General features: G+C 46.5%; 1 protein-coding gene across 2 annotated transcripts in view; it reads right to left on the bottom strand.

Annotated features, from left to right (window-relative positions):
• LOC118084239 (collagen alpha-1(XXVII) chain) overlaps positions 1-20,804 on the bottom strand; it is a 267,599-nt gene that overhangs the window by 156,417 nt on the left and 90,378 nt on the right. For both annotated transcript variants that reach the window (XM_060270658.1, XM_060270659.1), the window contains exons 13-15: positions 15,421-15,474; positions 5,429-5,473; positions 1,383-1,436 (exon numbers count right to left, since the gene is read on the bottom strand). In XM_060270658.1, the coding sequence (XP_060126641.1) occupies positions 1,383-1,436; positions 5,429-5,473; positions 15,421-15,474 (153 nt within the window). The remainder of the gene's footprint in view (positions 1-1,382; positions 1,437-5,428; positions 5,474-15,420; positions 15,475-20,804) is intronic.

The following is a 20,804-nucleotide window of genomic DNA, read 5'->3' as shown; positions in this document are numbered from 1 at the left end:
TCTTGGCAGCAAATTCCACTGCCGAACAGCTCTTACTGTTAAGAAGTTCTTCCTAATGTTGAGGTGGAATCTTCTTTCTTGTAATTTGAATCCATTGCTCCGTGTCCGCTTCTCTGGAGCAGCAGAAAACAACCTTTATCCCTCCTCTGTATGACATCCTTTGATATATTTGAACATGGCTATCATATCACCCCTTAACCTTCTCTTCTCCAGGCTAAACATACCCAGCTCCCTAAGCCGTTCCTCATAAGGCATTGTTTCCAAGCCTTTGGACATTTAGGTTGCCCTCTTCTGGACACGTTACAGCTTGTCAGTATCCTTCTTGAACTGTGGTGCCCAGAACTGGACACAGTACTCCAGGTGAGGTCTGACCAGAGCAAAAGACAGTGGTACTATTACTTCCCTTGATCTAGATCAGGCATCCCTAAACTGCGGCCCTCCAGATGTTTTGGCCTACAACTCCCATGATCCCTAGCTAACAGGACCAGTGATCGGGGAAGATGGGAACTGTAGTCCAAAACATCTGGAGGGCCGAAGTTTTGGGATGCCTGATCTAGATGCTATACTCCTTTTGATGCAGCCCAGAATTGCATTGGCTTTTTGAGCTGCTGCATCACACTGTTGACTCATGTCAAGTTTGTGGTCTACCAAGACTCCTAGATCCTTTTCACATGCAGTGCTCTCAAGCCAGGTGCCACCCATCCTGTATTTGTGCCTTTCAATTTTATTTTATTTTGCCCAAGTGGAGTACTTTACATGTCTGCTTGTTCAAATTCATCTTGTTTGCTTTGGCCCAGTTGTCTAATCTGTCATTTGGAAGTGTGATCCTGTCCTCTGGGGTATTAGCCACCCCTCCCCATTTGGTGTCATCTGCCAACTTGCTCAGGATGCCCTCAAGCCCATCATCCAAGTCATTGATGAAGATGTTGAAGAAGACTGGGTTCAAGACAGAACCCTGTGGCACCCCACTAGTCACTTCTCTCTAGGATGAGGAGCCATGGATCATATTGATCAACATATTCCATGGTCTTCTAATTTGTGGCTTGGAGTTGTGCTCCACCTTTACAGATCACAAGATACACTTCTGCATGCAGAACAAATGGTTGGTCCTGGGTTCAAGGGAACCCTAAAGAAAGAAGAATGTGACAAAAGGGAGCCTAGCTCAGACGATTTGAAAAACATATAAAGCTGGCTTCTACTTTTGGCAGGCAAGTCATTGCGGCTGTCTCCCCACCGGTTGTCTACTCTGACCAACAGCTGCTCTTTGAGGATTTCCCCATCACCTGCTACCTGGTCTTTGAGTGGCAATGCTGGGAGTCAAACCTGGGACCTCGTGTTCTGCACCACTGAGCTATGGCCTCTGCTTATTGGAAGTCAGTCACCTTTAATCCTTTTGGTCCTGGGAAACCTATCGGTCCAACTGCACCCATATCGCCCTGGTGAGAGAGAGAGAGGGAGAGAGGAGAAAAAGAGAGAAGTGAGGCTTAGGAATGGAGGACAACAAAGCCTTCTGCCTCCTCTGAAGGCTACCTAAAGTTTGCTGCTAAGCAGTTTACTGCCAAAGCGGAACATTCAGGCCACAAGGACTAGAAACCATAGCTGCCAAGACTCCCGTATTCCCCGGGCAGAACAATGGGGGTGGAGACGCTCCTTCGGGTATATAGGACCGAGGCCGTATAGGGAAGGGATCCCCAAACTAAGGCCCGGGGGCCAGATGTGGCCCAATCACCTTCTAAATCTGGCCCGCGGACAATCTGGGAATCAGCATGTTTTTACATGAGTATAATGTGTCCTTTTTATTTAAAGTGCATCTCTGGGTTATTTGTGGGGCCTGCCTGGTGTTTTTACATGAGTAGAATGTGTCCTTTTATGTAAAATGCATCTCTGGGTTATTTGTAGGGCATAGGAATTCGTTCATTTCCCCTCCCCCACAAATATAGTCCAGCCCCCCACATAGTCTGAGGGACAGTGGACCGGCCCCCTGCTGAAAAAGTTTGCTGCCCCATGGTTTAGGGCTTTCAAGGTCAGCACCAACACTTTGAATTGTGCTCGGAAATGTACTGGGAGCCAATGTAGGTCTTTCAAGAGCGGTGTTATGTGGTCTCAGCGGCTGCTCCCAGTCACCAGTCTAGCTGCTGCATTCTGGATTAATTGCAGTTTCCGGGTCACCTTCTAAGGTAGCCCCACGTAGAGCGCATTGCAGTAGTCCAAGCGGGAGATAACCAGAGCATGCACCACTCTGGCGAGACAGTCCGCAGGCAGGTAGGGTCTCAGCCTACGTACCAGATGGAGCTGATAGACAGCTGCCCTGGACACAGAATTGACCTGCGCCTCCATGGACAGCTGTGAGTCCAAAATGACTCCCAGGCTGTGCACCTGGTCCTTCAGGGGCACAGTTACCCCATTCAGGACCAGGGAGTCCTCCACACCTGCCCGCCTCCTGTCCCCCACAAGCAGTACTTCTGTCTTGTCAGGATTCAACCTCAATCTGTTAGCCGCCATCCACCCTCCAACCGCCTCCAGGCACTCACACAGGACCTTCACCGCCTTCACTGATTCTGATTTGAAAGAGAGGTAGAGCTGGGTATCATCCGCATACTGATGAACACCCAGCCCAAACCCCCTGATGATCTCTCATAGAGGGTCCTTGCAAGAAAGCGCTGGGTTCACAAAGCAGGCCTGGGTCACGCAGCTTGGAGGGATGTGGCCAGCTCTGGTTACTGCTCACACCTTGCTCCACTTGTGGAGGAACAGCACTCAATGCCAGCACTCAATGCCAGCAAGAGATAACTGTGTACCAAGCCCCTAAGGACATCCAGAACCAAGAGGAGGGAAGGGGCAAAGTCAACCACGAGGGGTGTTATGCTGAGCATCAGCAGAAAGGTCTCTAGTGTGGTGTTAATGCTCAGAGTGCTGGACTAAGACATAGAATCATAGGGCCGTCCAATCCAACCCCCTGCCAAGCAGGAAACACCAACAAAGCATTCTTGACATATGGCTGACAGCAACGCGTGGCCATGTTTAAATATAGAAAAGGATGTCATATAGAGGTGGGAGAAAGGTTGTTTTCTGCTGCTCCAGAGAAGTGGACACGGAGCAATGGATTCAATCTACAAGAAATAAGATTCCACCTCAACATTAGGAAGAACTTCCTGACAGTAAGAGCTGTTCGGCAGTGGAACTTGGTACCAAGGAGTGGGGTGGATTCTCCTTCTTTGGAGATCTTTAAGCGGAGGCTTGACAGGCATATGTCAAGATTGCTTTGATGGTGTTTCCTGCTTGGCAGGGGGTTGGACTGGATGGCCCTTGTGGTCTCTTCCAACTCTAGGATTCTATTATTCTATGAGTGCAGTGCTGGGAATTGTAGTTCAGAGGGCAAACCAAAGCTCACAGGACTCTTTGGGTGGCGGAGTTGGTGTGCTTTAAATGCATGGTGTGTTATTGCAGCAGTCTCAGCTGCTTCCTGCATGTAGGAGGGGCACCTGCTACGTAGCCTCCTCCTTCTCCCACCCCAGCAAAGGTAACTCAGTGCTGGTGTTTTCACCCATTGTGTCAACACTGCAGCTTTAACACGGACCCGCCCAGCAAGGGTAGCAGATTAAATCAAGTTACAGGTAGGTAGCCGTGTTGGTCTGGCGTAGTCAAAACAAAGCACTTTAGAGACCAACTCAGTTTGTCATAGGTAGGAGCTTTCGTGTGCAGGCACACTTCTTCAGATACACTGAAACAAAACTCACCAGACCCTTATGTATAGTCAGAGGGTGGGGAGGGGTATTACTCAGAAGGGTGATTGGCTGATAGGAGTGGTAAACCTGTTGATGACTGTTAACGACTGCAATTGGTCTTGCAGGAAAAAGCAAGGGGGCAGATGGCTAAAGAAAGCTTGATCCTGTATAATGAGATAAGAATCCTATGTCCTTATTGAGACCAGGTCTCTCCATGGTTTGAAGCTTGGTAATGAGTTGCAATTCAGCAACTTCTCTTTCCAGTCTGTTTCTGAAATTCTTTTGTAGTAAGACAGCTATTTTGAGATCTTGTATAGAATGTCCTGGGAGATTGAAGTGTTCTCCTACCGGTTTCTCTGTCTTGTGATTCCTGATGTCAGATTTATGTTCATTGATCCTTTGGCGTAGGGTTTGGCCTGTTTGTCCAATATAGAGAGCTGAAGGGCACCGTTGGCATTTGATGGCATACACAATGTTAGAAGATGAACAATTAAATAGTCCTGAGATGGTATGTTGGATGTTGTTGGGGCCAGTGATGGTGTTGTCTGGGTGTATGTGGTAGCAAAGTTGGCATCTGGGTTTATTGCAGGCTCTGGTACCAGTGTCCCTGTTACGTCTGGTGGTGGTATTATTGTGGGTGAGGAGTTGTTTAAGATTGGGTGGCTGCCTGTAGGCAATGAAAGGTCTTCCTCCCAGAGCTTGAGAAAGGGAGCTGTCATTGTCCAGAAGAGGCTGTAGATCTCTGATGATGCGTTGTACTGTTTTAACTTGGGAGCTGTATGTGATAATTAGTGGTGTTCTGTTATTTCCTTTTTTGGGTCTGTCTTGCAGCAAGTTCTTTCTGGGTATCAGTCTGGCTCTGTTGATCTGTTGTTTAACTCCATCGGGTGGATATTTTTGTTCTAAAAAGGTTTGCTGTAGATCTCTTAGGGGAGAGTCTCTGTCTGTTGAATTGGAACAGATGCGGCTGTAACGTATGGCCTGGCTGTATACAATGGATTGTATGTTTGGGATGGCACCCTTCTGAATAATACCCACACCCCCACGCTCTTCTCCTTGCCAACATAGGTCTGTATAGTTGAAGCTATGGTTTTCCCAGTAGTGATGTATGGAACTGAGAGCTGGACCATCAAGAAGGCTGATCGCCGAAGAATTGATGCTTTTGAATTATGGTGCTGGAGGAGACTCTTGAGAGTCCCATGGACTGCAAGAAGATCAAACCTATCCATTCTGAAGGAAATCAGCCCTGAGTGCTCACTGGAAGGACAGATCCTGGAGCTGAGGCTCCAAGACTTTGGCCACCTCATGAGAAGAGAAGACTCCCTGGAAAAGCCCCTGATGTTGGGAAAGATGGAGGGCACAAGGAGAAGGGGAGGAGAAGGGAGGAGATGGTTGGACAGTGTTCTCGAAGCTACGAACATGAGTTTGACCAAACTGCGGGAGGCAGTGGAAGACAGGAGTGCCTGACCTGCTCTGGTCCATGGGGTCACGAAGAGTCAGAGACGACTAAACGACTAAACAACTACATGACAAACTTAGTTGGTCTCTAAGGTGCTACTGGAAGGATTTTTTTATTTTGCTTTGATTAAATCAACACAGTGCATTTCCACAAGGCTCTGAGTGGTGCCTTGGAAAAAATTCAAAATAGGCAGCAGCGCTCCAGAGCCCCAGATGAAAAGCGCTCCTGTCTTTACCGTACTTACAATGAGTCCGTCAACTCCCGCAGGACCAGGGGCTCCCACATCTCCCTAAAAGGAAAGAAGGAGGAACACAGTTAACAGGCTTTTTGTCAGCACAAGTGGAGATTCTTCCCTCCACACACCCCAACTACAAACATAGCAGTAGCCGGCAGGCTCCTAATTGCAAAAAATTGGAAAAGCTGAAAAGTTCTGAGTATAGAAGATTGGCTCATGAAATTAACAAATTCTAAAAATTTAGCAATGAAAGTGGGATTTAGAATGAAAGGGTTAAGTGAAGAAAAAGCAGGGTAGGATTGGGAATTATTGAAATCATATTGAAAGAAACAGATCGAGAACGCGAATCTTATAGCAGAGGTATGAAGGGCACAAATTCAAAAAGGAAAAGGAAAAGATTACTAGAATCAAGGATGCAATTGATCAAGGTAATATAAATCAGTATATAGGAGAGGCTGGAAGTCACAAGGGGTGGAGGGGGGTGAATTTTTCTAGCGTTGTTCAATCTTAAGATATTTTTTGTTATAGCGTTAATTTTGATTATTATCATTTAATATTATTATATATATGAATCTAAGTTATGTTATTTTTATGTATACGGTAGTGGTACATCTACTTACGAATAACTCTACTTCCGAATGTTTCTACTTCCGAATGGAGCTCCCTCTGCCATCTTGGATGTGGTTTAGATAGGATTTTTTCTACTTACGAATTTTTAGATAGGGTTGCTTCGACTTACGAATTTTTTCTCTCAATGTATTCCTATGGGATTCGACTTACAATTTTTTTCGACTTATGAATGTGCGTTTAGAACGCATTAAATTCGTAAGTAGAGGTACACTGTATATGATTTGGATTTAATATTATTTCATTATTTATTTCATTATTTGTTTTGTTATATCGTTAATTTTGATTATGATCATTTAATATTATGATATATATTAATCTAAGTTATGTTATTTTTATATATATATGATTCGGGTTTAATATTATTTCATTATTTGTTTTGTTATATCGTTAATTTTGATTATTATCATTTAATATTATTATATATATATATGAATCTAAGTTATGTTATTTTTACGTATATAGGATTCGGATTTAATATTATTTCATGATTTATTTCATTATTTGTTTTGTTGTATCGTTAATTTTGATTATTATCATTTAATATTATGAATATGAATCTAAGTTATGTTAATTTTATGTATATAGGATTCGGATTTAATATTATTTCATTATGTGTTTTGTTATATATTGTTGTTTGAGATGTGTTTTGTTTTTTTAATGTTTGAGATTTTGTTATGTTGAATGTTATGTTATGTTTTCTTTCATTAGGTCGTGTCGATTATGTTCGTGTCCTTTTCTTTTCATGTATGTTTTTTAAGAAGGAAAATAAATAAAGAATAATAATGATAATAAAAAACATAGAAGAAGAAGTGTCTCCGTGCGGCGAGGGCTGCAGGGGAAGGAAGGGTTAAGCGTGCGCCGTGGGCAATCTAGAGCTTCCATCTTCAGCAAGCTTGTCAATAAGAGAGACCTCCTTGGGAGACACAAGGCTGCTTGTTCAAGACCAGCTTTCCTCCCCGCCTCCCCCAAAAGTGGGACAGGAGAGAAGAAGGATTTCACTGTGTGCTTTCGGAAAGGGGGGGCGGGGAGCGGAGCAAGAGAAGGGTGCCGGACAAGGAAAGAAAGAAAGAGAATTTTCCACCGTCACTTTTCTCTTTCCCACCTACAAAAATCCAGCACAAACCTCTGCCTCGCTCACCTCAAAACCAGCCCTGTGGCTAAGAACAGACACGACCGCTCCCATTTTACAGATGGATGAACTACCCCTGTTTCCCCCCTTTTAAATACGTAGTCACAAAGTAAGCCATGGCAGGGTTTTGAAGCATTTGAGAAATAGAAGACATACCCCGAAAATAAGCCATACTTCCGCGCTGCGGAAACTCACAGAGTCACTCCATGTGGCCGGCACTGCAGGAGCGCGATCAGCTGGGAAGCGGCGCTCCAAGAGGGCCACTTAAGAGCTGATTGCACTCCCGCCTTGCTGGCTGCATCCCCGCGCTCTGCCTTCTCGTCCACCGCCATCCCTGCCGCTTCCGTGCTTGCCGCCACCGCTGGGCTCACTGCTTCTTCCTTGCCTGGCCCGGCCAAGGAGCTTGGAGCGCCCTGCAGTGGCGGGCGGAGCGCCTGAGCCAGTGGCCTCTGCATGGCCCAGCCAAGGACGCCTGCCGCCCCGCCACCTGGAAGCGGTGGCTGCTGCAGCGCCGAGGACTCAAGAGAGCCCAGGAGCGCCCTGAGCCATAAAAACCGTACTGGTAATAATAATAAAAAAGACATCCCACCGAAAGTAAGCCACCCTGTGTTTTTTTGAAGATAACAAGTTATAAGACGGTGTCTTAAAAAGGGGAAACACGATAAGGCTGAGAGCAGGGCCGTTTTAGCACAGCCAGTGCCGTGGCACAAAGATCCCTTTCTCAAAATTTAGAGCTTCACCACCAGCGGCACGGCATGGAGGAGGCTGGCATGGTGTCGGGACCAGCAAGAGCCGCTTGGGCGCTGTGTGCCCGCTGGTGGCGAAGCTTGACTAAGCAGAGCCCGCCATGAGAAAAGGGAGAAGGAGGCACGGCACGGCACGTTGAAGAAGACTGGGCCCAAGACAGAACCTGGTGGCACTCCAGCAGAAGGAGCTGAGCGCTTTGAATCCAGTGCTCGACTCGGCTCGGCTCGGTTCGGTTCCCATCTTTTCTTCCTTTGTGCGTCCCAAGCCGGGTGGGAGGAGGGAGGTGTGGGCGGAGGCTGTTCAGTGGAGGCGCCACCAGGCCCGCGCTCCCCTCGTGCCTCCGGAGAGCTGCCTGAAGCCACTGAGTTCGGGGCCCCTTCTGCGTCCCTGATGGTCAGGCGCCCTGGCGCCTTGCACCACCCAGCCCGGGCCTAGGGATGGCCCTGGAGGCGCCCTCTCCACTCGCTCACTTTTTATTTTTTCTATTTTCTATTTTTTCTATTTTCTACTTTTTATTTTTATTTATTCATTTATTTATTTTATTTTTTATTCCACTTTTATTTTTTCTAAAAAAGGTCAACAACTCTGGGAAATTGGGGGGGGGCGCCGCCGGCAGAAGGTAATCTCACGTAGGGCACAAAAAACTCTAGCACCAGTCTTGGGCATGGGTTGTATCCAGTGTTAGTTCTACTCAGAGTAGACCCACTGAACTGAATGGTCACAGCTGACAGATTCATTAATTTCAGGTTGGTCTACTTTGACTATTAGAATCATAGAGTTGAAACAGACCACAAGGGTCATCCAGTACATCCAGTCCAAGAAAGAAGATTCCACCTCAACATTAGGAAGAACTTCCTAACAGTAAGAGCTGTTCAGCAGTGGAATTTGCTGCTAAGAAGTGTGGTGGAGTCTCCTTCTTTGGAGGTCTTTAAGCAGAGGCTTGACAGGCATATGTCAAGAACGCTTTGATGCTGTTTCCTGCTTGGCAGGGGGTTGGACAGGATGGCCCTTGCGGTCTCTTCCAAGTCTATGATTCTATGGAATAGCATGGAGGATGGCATGACTAGCTATTCGGCTGGAGCAGGGACCATGAGCGCTCTGTGCTGCATCCATTTCTAAAATCTCTCCAAACGCTTTCCACGAAGAGAGAGAAGTACAGAAAGGGGCTGGGGGTGTGGGAGGAGACTGCCCCAAGCCAATCTGAGGTAAGCAGTACAAGCCACCCAAATTCAGTGGCACGGGAAGAAACAGTCAAGAGCCCAAAGTGTGTATCAAAATCTGGAAGCAGGTGAAAGGACAGAAACGTGGGATCCACAACTGTGTTTTCCACATACATTCCTCCCAGCAGACCTCAGAATCTGTTCCCTGGGTGTCCTTTGCTGGAATTTGCTCGGTCTGTGACACTTTCCTTGACCCCACCAAACGTCTCTTCAAACAAGCCAAAGCTTTCCCCTTTCATTCTGTGCACTAAGTGTTCTGAGTGGGGGGAGGAAATCTAAAAAGGCCAAAGGAAAGTATGCTTTTCCGCTGGGGAATTAATATTGCAGGACTCTGGATTCTCCGGATATCCCAGGCAGAGATTTGAAAAAGTGACCTAGAGCTCCGAGCCAGATTCACGTTGAGCCCCATGAAATCTGCTTAGCCCCTGCCAGCCTGAGCGATGGTCTGGGGTGATGGGAGCCCAACAACATCTGGAGAGCCACAGATCCTATGCCCCTCTTTCAGAATGAGCCCAATATGTTGCTGGGAATAAAAGAGGACCTGCATGCAACTGGACCAGATGACTGGAGACATTCCAAAAAGGCAGCTAGTGTTTTCTTCCTACAACACAGCTTTGTCTTCCTCAGCTTGACACGCTCCTTATACCCTGAACTTCAGCACCCGTAATCCTGGTCCATTTTGCATGCTGGCTGGAGCTGAGGGGAGTTGAGAGTCCAACCACACCTGAAAGGGTTTTGGGTTGGGGTAGACAGTCAGTTCATGGGAAGGGTCATAGCTCTATGGCAGTGCATCTGCCGTGCAACCAGAAGGTCCATGTTCAATCCCCAGTGGCATCTCCAGGAAGGTTTTGGAGAGAGACTCCCGAGAGAATTACAAGCCTGGTAGATGACGGGAACGCTGTGGATGTGGCCTATCTTGATTTCAGCAAGGCCTTTGACAAGGTGCCCCATGATATTCTTGTAAAGAAGCTGGTAAAATGCAGGCTAGACAATGCTCCCATTCAGTGGATTTGTAACTGGCTGACTGACCGAACCCAAAGGGTGCTCATCAATGGCTCCTCCTCATCCTGGAGAGTAGTGACTAGTGGGGTGCCACAGGGTTCTGTCTTGGGCCCAGAGGACAGGATCACACTTCAAAATGACCTTAACAGGTTAGAGAACTGGGCCAAAGCAAACAAGATGAATTTGAACAGGGAGAAATGTAAAGTACAGTGGTGCCTCACTAGACGAATTTAATTCGTTCCACGGGTCTATTCTTATAATGAAAAATTTGTCTAGCAAATCCCATAGGAATGCATTGAATATTGTTTTTTTTTTAAAAAAGTTGCCCATAGGAACGCATTAATTGAATTTCAATGCATTCCTATGGGAAACCGCGATTTGCTAGACGAATTTTTCGTAAAACGAATTTGTCTAGCGAGGCAACCTCCGCTAGAAAAATCCTTTCTTTAAGCAAAAATTTTGTCTTACGGGGCGTTTGTTAAGCGAGGCACCACTGTACTACACTTGGGCAAGAGAAATGAAAGGCACAAATACAGGATGGGAGACACCTGGCTTGAGAGCAGTACATGTGAAAAGGATCTAGGAGTCCTGGTAGACCACAAACTTGACATGAGTCAGCAGTGTGATGCAGCAGCTAAAAAAGCCAATGCAATTCTGGGCTGCATCAATAGGAGCATCTAGATCAAGGGAAGTAATAGTACCACTGTATTCTGCTCTGGTCAGACCTCACCTGGAGTACTGTGTCCAGTTCTGGGCACCACAGTTCAAGGAGGATACTGACAAGCTGGAACGTGTCCAGAAGAGGGCAACCAAAATGGTCAAAGGCCTGGAAACGATGCCTTATGAGGAATGGCTTAGGGTGATATGATAGCCATGTTCAAATATATCAAAGGATGTGATATAGAGGAGGGAGAAAGGTTGTTTTCTGCTGCTCCAGAGATGTGGACACGGAGCAAATGGATTCAAACTACAAGAAAAAAGATTCCACCTCAACATTAGGAAGAACTTCCTGATAGTAAGAGCTGTTCAGCAGTGGAATTTGCTACCAAGGAGTGTGGTGGGGTCTCCTTCTTTGGAGGTATTTAAGCAGAGGCTTGACAGGCATATGTCAAGAATGCTTTGATGGTGTTTCCTGCTTGGTGGGGGTTGGACTGGATGGCCCTTGTGGTCTCTTTCAACTCTGATTCTATGATTCTATGATTCCATGACCTGAAATCGCAGAATCCTAGAATTGTAGAGTTGGAAGCTACCCCGAGTGTCATCTAGTCCAACCCCCTGCAATGCAGGAATCTAAACTAAAGGATCCCTGACAGCTTCCTCTGTTCCTGTACCAATTTAAAAACCTAATGGCACACCCACCCACCTCTATGGCTTATCACAAGATAAATGGTGATGTGGACAAACGCTGCCAACTGTAGTTCAAAGGCTCACCACATGAGGGAGTTGATGTGTGTTTGATCTGTTTTTAGTTTGTTGTTGAGTTTAATTCTTTTCATTATTAAGAATTATTATTTTATTATTATTATTCTTGGGAGAATCCAGCGACCAGTCTGGCTGAGTGCATTCATTCTAGGGCAGGGTAGGTCCATCGGCCATGATGTCTGGGGCTGATGGAAGTTGCAGTTCAATGGCATCTGGAGAGACCCCTTTTGCCACAGAGGTACCCTCCAGATGCTGTTGGACTCCAGCTCCCATAAGCCCCTGGTCTAGGGCCTGAAGGTACTTTACTTTGACTTACACAGGACCTTCACTGCCTTCACAAGGAAGTGCATAAAAAGGCTCCTGCTTCCAGTTAGAACCTCACTGAAGCAACATGGTGTTTTCCTGAACCCTGGCACACTCCTGGAAATCTTCAGTCCTGACGTCTTATTCACTCCGCTATCCTATCTGCTGGTTTGCCCTGTAGTCCAGGCTTGCTCTTTGGTCCTGACTAATGGCTAATCTCATGGTCCATGGCTCCTCTCAGGCTGCTGCCCACAGTGGCTCACTCTTAGTGTTCATAGAATCATAGAGTTGGAAGAGATCACAAGGGCCATCCAGTCCAACCCCGTGCCAAGCAGGAAACACCATCAAAGCATTCCTGACCTCGGTCCTGTGTACCCGAAGGAGCGTCTCCACCCCCATTGTTCAGCCCGGACACTGAGATCCAGCGCCGAGGGCCTTCTGGCGGTTCCCTCCCTGCGAGAAGCAAAGCTACAGGGAACCAGGCAGAGGGCCTTTTCGGTAGTGGCGCCCGCCCTGTGGAACGTCCTCCCATCAGAAGTCAAGGAGATCAACAACTACCTGACATTTAGAAAACACCTAAAGGCAGCCCTGTTTAGGGAAGTTTTTAATCTGTGCTATTTGAATGTATTTTGCTATTTGTTGGAAGCCGCCCAGAGTGGTGGGGGAAACCCAGCCAGATGGGCGGGGTATAAATAAATAAATAAATAAATAAATAAATAAATAAATAAATAAATAATACACCCCTGATTGTGCTGAGCGGCTTGTGGGTTTCCCAGAGGCAGCTGGAGGTTGGGCACTGTGGGAAAAGATTGTAGAGCAGGCGGGTCAGCCCTTGGTCTGCTCCAACAGGTCCCTTCTAATTGACCGGAACTCCTACCCTTTAATTCTCACACAAGCAGCCAGAATTGAAGGGCATATGCTGTGTCGAAAGCAAGCAATTTTTACGCATTTTATCTCTGCTCTGACAACTGGGCAAACTGCTGGGCAGCTGTTCTACTTAAAACAAACACACACACACACGAATGCACGAAGGAAAATCATTTGAAAGAGAATTTTGAGGATAGGGAGAGTTAAAAGCAACGTTTAGGAAGGGCTGGGGAAAGCAATATGCTGGTCCAAGGCATCTTTTCTGCTGACAATGCAGATTTTTTAAAAAAGGAATAAAAGGAAAGGGGGCATTCCTGGCCTGCTTCGATAGAAGGGGATAGGTTGAGCAAGAAATTGTATGGTGAGGTGACCAGGTGTGGTCCTCTGAATTTTGAGTTTTTCAAATATTAAATCCACTTCTCCACATTTCTGCAACAATTTGCATTTTTTTAAAAAATCCTCCTGAAAAATTATCCAGCATTTCCATGCAAACTTATCCTAATACAGTGGAACCTCGGTTTATGAACACCTCGGTTTACGAATTTTCAGTTTACGAACGCCGCGGACCCATCTGGAATGTATTAATCCACTTTCTATTACTTTCAATTGGAAAGTTCACTTCAGGTTAAGTATGCTTCAGTTTAAGTACTTTCCATTACTTTCAATGGGAAAGTTAGCTTCAGTTTATGAACGCTTCAGTTTATGAACAGACTTCTGGAACCAATTGTGTTCATAAACCGAGGTACCACTGTACAGCGGTACCTCGCAAGACGAATGCCCTGCAAGATGAATTCTTCACAAGACAAATGCGTCTTGCGATCTGATGGTGACTCGCAAGACGAATTCGTTTTGCGAAAAATTCGTCTTGCGAATCGTGGTTTCCCATACGAATGCACTGAAATTTAATTAATGCATTCCTATGGGCAAAAAAAGAAATTTCAATGCATTCCTATGGGAAACTGCGATTTGCAAGATGAATTTTTCGCAAAACGAATTTGTCTTGCGAGTCACCACTTTATACTCATTTTTCTATGCAGCTTTGCAGATTTCCCCAGATATTTTTTTTTGTTTGTATGTCATTTTCTCTAATGCATTCATTTCAGGCATACTTCCCCCTAACCTATGCAGTTTTGCAAACACTGGCTGGACAATTTGGAGAAGTGCAAATTTCAAAGAACCGCTATGTTTTCATTCACATTTGGTTTTGGAAAGTGCAGATTTCATAGATTTCCATTGAAATGAGAACCGAATCACATTTCTCTTCAATCCTTAAGGGGACCAAAGGTAAACACTGCAAAAACAACTAGGTTGTAAGGTTATTTCTGAGAGATTACAGAAGAAGCCAAAACAAGATTTAAAAAATCCTTCCAGTAGCACCTTAGAGACCATCTAAGTTTGTCATAGGTATGAGCTTTCGTGTGCATGCACACTTCTTCAGATACCAGACATACAGGTAGCCTTATATCAAAGCTGAAAGCTATTTAAGTGTACTCAGTGTCACTACAATGCAATTCAATCCTATCAGGGTTTTGTAAAAGGCTAATGGCTTCATAGTACGCTACCTTTGCACACCTTCGCCAGAACCAAGGTTTTAAGGGCTTGAGGGCATCCTGAGGAAGTTTGCAGATGACACCAAATTGGGAGGGGTGGCTAATACCCCAGAGGACAGGATCACACTTCCAAATGACCTGAACAGATTAGACAACTGGGCCAAAGCAAACAAGATGAATTTTAACAAGGAGAAATGTAAAGCACTACACTTGGGCAAAAAAAATGAAAGGCACAAATACAGGGTGGGAGACACCTGGCTTGAGAGCAGTACATGTGAAAAGGATCTAGGAGTCTTGGTAGACTACAAACTTGACATGAGTAAACAGTGTGATGCAGCAGCTCAAAAAGCCAATGCAATTCTGGGCTGCATCAAAAGGAGTATAGCATCTAGACCAGGCATCCCCAAACTGCAGCCCTCCAGATGTTTTGGCCTAAAACTCCCACGATCCCTAGTTAACAGGACCAGTGGTCAGGGGTGATGGGAATTGTAGTCCAAAACATCTGGAGGGCCAAAGTCTGGAGGTGTTTCCTGCTTGGCAGGGGATTGGATTGGACGGCCCTTGTGGTCTCTTCCAACTCTAGGATTCTATGATTCTCACTATACCAACAGGGAGGAGGGGGATTCGATTTTATGCAGAGCAGTTATACTCATGAGAATACCCACTGAAATTAAGGCACCTAACTTAGTAATATCCACCAGTTTCGATGGGTCTACTTTTAATGAGGGTGAAAGAGGAGAGCGCAAAATATGGTCTGAAGCTCAACATCTAAAAACCCAAGATCATGGCCACTGGTTCATCTTGTTTGCTTTGGCCCAGTTGTTTAATGTGTTAAGGTCATTTGGAAGTGTGATCCTGTCCTCTGGGGTATTAGCCACCCCTCCCAATTTGGTGCCGTCTGCAAACTTGCTCAGGATGCCCTCAATCCCGTCATCCAAGTCATTGATAAAGATGTTGAATAAGACTGGGCCCAAGACAGAACCCTGTGGCACCCCCCTAGTCACTTCTCTCCAGGATGAGGAGGAGCCATTGATGATTCCAAGGGGCCAATCCCGAACAGCAAACAGGCTGCCTCCCAAAGAGACCCGCAAAAGAAAACAAAAACCAGGAGAGAAACTTTTGCCAACTTACTGGGTTGCCGTCAATGCCCGGAGGTCCTCGTTCTCCAAGATCACCAGGAAAGCCCTGAGGAGCAGTAAGTGGTGGGAGTGAGAGAGAGAGAAAGAAAGAAAGAAAGAGAAAGACGGGGAGGAGGGGGGAAACCCTTTGGTTACAAAGTAGGACAATGCAATGGATATGCAGGTGGTAAATATGAGACGTTAAAATCCTGCCTCTTTTTGCTCAAGTCCAAAAAGCTGTCTTGAGAAGGAAAAGTTCCTGTGTACCATTTATTGCTGATCTATATATATATAAATGGTGAAGCTGCATGTGTGTTCTTCCCCACTTTTCTCCCACAAGCACTTACCTGATCGTCCTGAAATTTGGCCACAACCTCAGAGTCACATGTGAGCAGGTCATCATGCACTTACACTGACCAGCTGACACACCTAAGCCAGGTTAAAACCTGGATTTGTGGTCCAAGAAATGGCGCCCTCCAGTGGACATTCAACGAACAGCGGACAAACATACTCCCACAATAGGGTGGGTCATAAAAAAATAATAATTCGAAAATGTTTCATCCCTTGATCTTATCTCAGGCGTATGGTATAAACATAGTCAGATTTCAAATTTGGGACAAATTGGTTAATATTTAGACTCTGCTCCTACAGATGCAGCTCTGGGGGACGCGGCGGCCTTGGCCGCTGCTCCGGGCCAGGCGCGCACCGGCGACATCCTGGCACAGCGCCATGATACGTCTTGGTGAGGCGGAGGACGGGCGCTTGCTCCCCGATGGTGGAGGCGCGGGGAAAGGAGGAAGCGGCGCTCGGCGGCAGGGAAAGGGGAGGCTGTTGGCAAAGCTGCGCAGCTCCCCCACTCGCTGGGGCGCCCCTGAGAGGCTGACGCCCTGCACAACGCGCCACTAGCCCCAATAGGAAAGACGGCTCTGAAACTATGATTTAAATCAAGCCTTACTGACAAGTGATTTAAAGCGTAATTTGAATCATGATTTAAATCAGTTTGATTGAAATCAAATCCCCCCTACCACGGCTGCCCAGCTCCAACACCCAGAGCACTTCAGGATCCAGCCCTCTCCTCCATGACATCGCCATGGGGCTCATGGCACAAAGCAAGTTTCTTCTGAGAGGTGTCTCACAACCACGGATCGGGTTCAGATAATCATTAGGATGATGAGGATTTAAAAAGGGCAGACGTGGTGTCATGATGACAGAGGCAGTCCAAATGGACTGAAACAAGAGGCAAGTCTCAATATGCTGTTGTGAGAATTTTAAGGTTTTATATATATATAATAATTATTCATAAACATGTACATAAATGTAACAAGCAAACAGGACAGGAAGACAGGCCTGAAAACCATTTTGATTCTCCCAGGACGACCAGGTGTTTCTCTGCAAGGAGAGAAGGGGGGTGAGCAGGGACGTACCCAGGATCAAAACCGCCTGCTTCTCAGGAGAAAAGCAATGACAAACCTAGACAGCATCTTAAAAAGCAGACACATCACCTTGCCGACAAAGGTCCGTCTAGTTCAAGCTATGGTTTTCCCAGTAGTGATGTATGGAAGTGAGAGCTGGACCATCAAGACCTCCTTCTTTGGAGGTCTTTAAGCAGAGGCTTGACAGGCATATGTCAAGAATGCTTGGGTGGTGTTTCCTGCTTGGCAGGGGGTTGGACTGGATGGCCCTTGTGGTCTCTTCCAACTCTATGATTCTATGAATTGATCCTGAATGTGGCCACTGTTGCTTTCAGCCCAGGCAAAAACTCCTTTGAGCTTCTGCACTACTTCAAATATCCTATCTGGCTGTGCCCCGTTCTACTCTGACCTCCTCCATCCACTCTGACAAGGCTTCTTCTACTCAAAGAGCAGCCTGCCAAGCAGGATGCAGCCAACATAAGCTTTAGGGGCCGGTTGTTGATTTGATTCATTCTCCCTCTATCTCCCCCATGCTAACTATCTGCATTCAATGAATCCTGAACTTGATCTCTCTCCCTCCCTCCCACTTGGTTAAAAAATGGTTTGATTTGCAAATTATGAGCCCTCGGGGAGCATCTACTGGGCACCAGCTCACCTGACTGGAGCCAGCTGGAAGGCACCGCCTTTCTCAGACAAGACTAGAGGGTTGGGTAGCTCGAGGAACGGCAGGGTTGGGCCAAAAGGAAAATAAAAATCCTAGTTTTGGAGAAGGAGCCAAACGGCTGGAAGGATCGCCAGGACTATTTGAGGCTTCTGCCAGCTAACTCTCCTTTACTCTAGCGGAGAAAAGAGTTTAACAGAACCTACTGTGTTTCCCCTTTTTTTAAGACACCGTCATAATAATAATAATAATAATAATAATAATAATAATAATTTATTATTTATACCTCGCCCATCTGGCTGGGTTTCCCCAGCCACTCTGGGTGGCTTCCAATAGAAAAATGAAATAAAATAAAATAATCTATTAAACATTAAAAGCCTCCCTAAACAGGGCTGCCTTCAGAGGTCTTCTAAATATCTGGTAGCTGTTTTTTTTTCCTTTGACATCTGATGGGAGGGCGTTCCACAGGGCGGGTGCCACTACCGAGAAGGCCCTCTGCCTGGTTCCCTGCAACTTGGCTTCTCGCAGTGAAGGAACCACCAGAAGGCCCTCAGTGCTGGATCTCAGTGCCCAAGCAGAATGATGGGGGTGGAGACGCTCCTTCAGGTATACTGGACCGAGGCCATTTAGGGCTTTCAAGGTCAGCACCAGCACTTTGAACTGTGCTCGGAAACATACTGGGAGCCAATGTACATCTTTCAAGACCGGTGTTAGGTGGTCCCGGCAGCCGCTCCCAGTCACCAGTCTAGCTGCCACATTCTGGATTAATTGGAGTTTCTGGGTCACCTTCAAAGGTAGCCCCACGTAGACCGCATTGCAGTAGTCCAAGCCAAGTCTCTTCCAGTAGATAAGCTTCAATAATTCTCAATGGCCACAAGTCAGTCTTTGAAAGTAACATGCATAGGCATGGAAGCATTTGATGAAAGTTGCTGAGCTGTCAAGAAACCAGGTAGCTCAGGGTGGCTAAATGTTAATTGTGCTCAGAACTGTCAGATGCTTCAATTTCAGTCCAACGACAGAGTGGGGTGGGGAGGTGTTTCAAAAACAATGTTTTAGGCATCAGAAACAGCTGTGGGATCTGGTTAAGTTGTTGTTGTTGTTGTTTAGTCGTTTGGTCGTGTCCGACTCTTCGTGACCCCATGGACCAGAGCACGCCAGGCACTCCTGTCTTGCACTGCCTCCCGCAGTTTGGTCAAACTCATGTTTGTAGCTTCGAGAACACTGTCCAACCACCTCGTCCTCTGTCGTCCCCTTCTCCTTGTGCCCTCCATCTTTCCCAACATCAGGGTCTTTTCCCAGGATTCTTCTCTTCTCATGAGGTGGCCAAAGTATTGGAGCCTCAGCTTCAGGATCTGTCCTTCCAGTGAGCACGCAGGGCTGGTTTCCTTAAGAATGGATAGGTTTGATCTTCTTGCAGTCCATGGGACTCTCAAGAGCCTCCTCCAGCACCATAATTCAAAAGCATCCATTCTTCAGCGATCAGCCTTCTTTATGGTCCAGCTCTCACTTCCATACATCACTACTGGGAAAACCATAGCTTGAACTAGACGGACCTTTGTCGGCAAGGTGGTGCCTCTGCTTTCCCATACATTAATCCCTTCAATTAACATGTTTCTAATGGTGTCAGGGGAACTCGCTGTTCCAGAGCGTTCAGCAAAATAGTTTGTGATGCTAGCTTGCAGGCTTGTCACATTGAATTTGAAACCATGGCTCCATGGCTCCTTACAACGAAAAAAAAGGTGTGTGTGTGGGGGGGGGTGGTTGAATTGGCTTTTTGGAAGGAATTAAGGCCACTGGCAAAGATGGATACAGTTGCAAAGCCCTTTGATTCTATGAATCTCACTACTAAAATCCCAGCTGGTTAGACGGTGAGTATAGATATCACCATTGATAAGAAGAGAGAATGAATTCAGCCCAGCAATTAGACGGCCTATCTGTCTGATAAACATTGCAGATAACATTATATGCCGGGCATCAGATTGAGAGATGTGAGGATTGGGCTCTGGCAAATGGGAGCATCTTTGAAGAATAAACAGGATTTAGATCAGGTTTGGTTCTTCTGACAATGGATAATGCATTCACTCTTGCCCATCTGATTAACAAATATGGAGAAAGCAAGGAGAATTATTATTTTTTTGTACACAGCCCATGGCGCTTCTTGAAGGTTGTAAAGGTAAAGAGAAAAGGGACCCCTGACCATGAGGTCCGGTCGTGACTGACTCTGCACTTGCGCACTCATCTCGCATTATTGGCCGAGGGAGCCGGCGTACATCTTCTAGGTCATGTGGCCAGCATGACAAAGCCGCTTCTGGTGAACCAGAGCAGCACACGGAAACGCCGTTTACCTTCCCTATTTATCTACTTGCACTTAGAACTGCTAGGTGGGCAGGAGCTGGGATCGAGCAACGGGAGCTCACCCCGTCACGGGGATTCGAACCGCCGACCTTCTGATCAGCAAGCCCTAGGCTCAGTGGTTTAACCCACAGCGCCAACCGCGTCCTTCTTGAAGGTTGTATTTGAGTTTATAGAGGGGGGCAGCTTACATCTGCACAAAGAATCCTAGAAGTGTAGAGCTGGAAGGTACCCTGAGGGTCATCTAGTCCAATTAGTGTCATTTAGTGCAGGGACCTTTTGCCCAATGTGGGGCTCAAACCCATGACTCGAAGAATGAGTCTCATGCTCTACCAACTGAGCTACATATCTCTCTGGCCTACTGTTAAACATTCTATTTGTTGTTGTTGTTGTTTAGTTGTTTAGTCGTGTCTGACTCTTCGTGACCTCATGGACCAGAGCACGCCAGGCACTCCTGTCTTGCACTGCTTCCCGCAGTTTGGTCAGACTCATGTTGGTAGCTTCAAGAACACTGTCCAGCCATCTCGTCCTCTGTCGTCCCCTTCTCCTAGTGCCCTCCATCTTTCCCAACATCAGGGTCTTTTCCAGGGAGTCTTCTCTTCTCATGAGGTGGCCAAAGTCTTGGAGCCTCAGCTTCAGGATCTGTCCTTCCAGTGAACACTCAGGGCTGATTTCCTTCAGAATGGAGAGGTCTGATCTTCTCACAGTCCATGGGACTCTCAAGAGTCTCCTCCAGCACCATAATTCAAAAGCATCAATTCTTTGGCGATCAGCCTTCTTTATGGTCCAGCTCTCACTTCCATACATCACTCCTGGGAAAACCATAGCTTTGACTATACGGACCTTTGTCGGCAAGGTGATGTCTCTGCTTTTGAAGATGCTGCCTAGGTTTGTCATTGCTTTTCTCCCAAGAAGCAGGCGTCTTTTAATTTCGTGACTGCTGTCACCATCTGCAGTGATCAAGGAGCCCAA

The sequence above is a fragment of the Zootoca vivipara genome, chromosome Z (genome assembly GCF_963506605.1).
Source record: "Zootoca vivipara chromosome Z, rZooViv1.1, whole genome shotgun sequence".
In the NCBI taxonomy this organism is placed as follows: Eukaryota; Metazoa; Chordata; class Lepidosauria; order Squamata; family Lacertidae; genus Zootoca; species Zootoca vivipara.
This window is presented reverse-complemented; position numbering and strand designations above follow the sequence as displayed.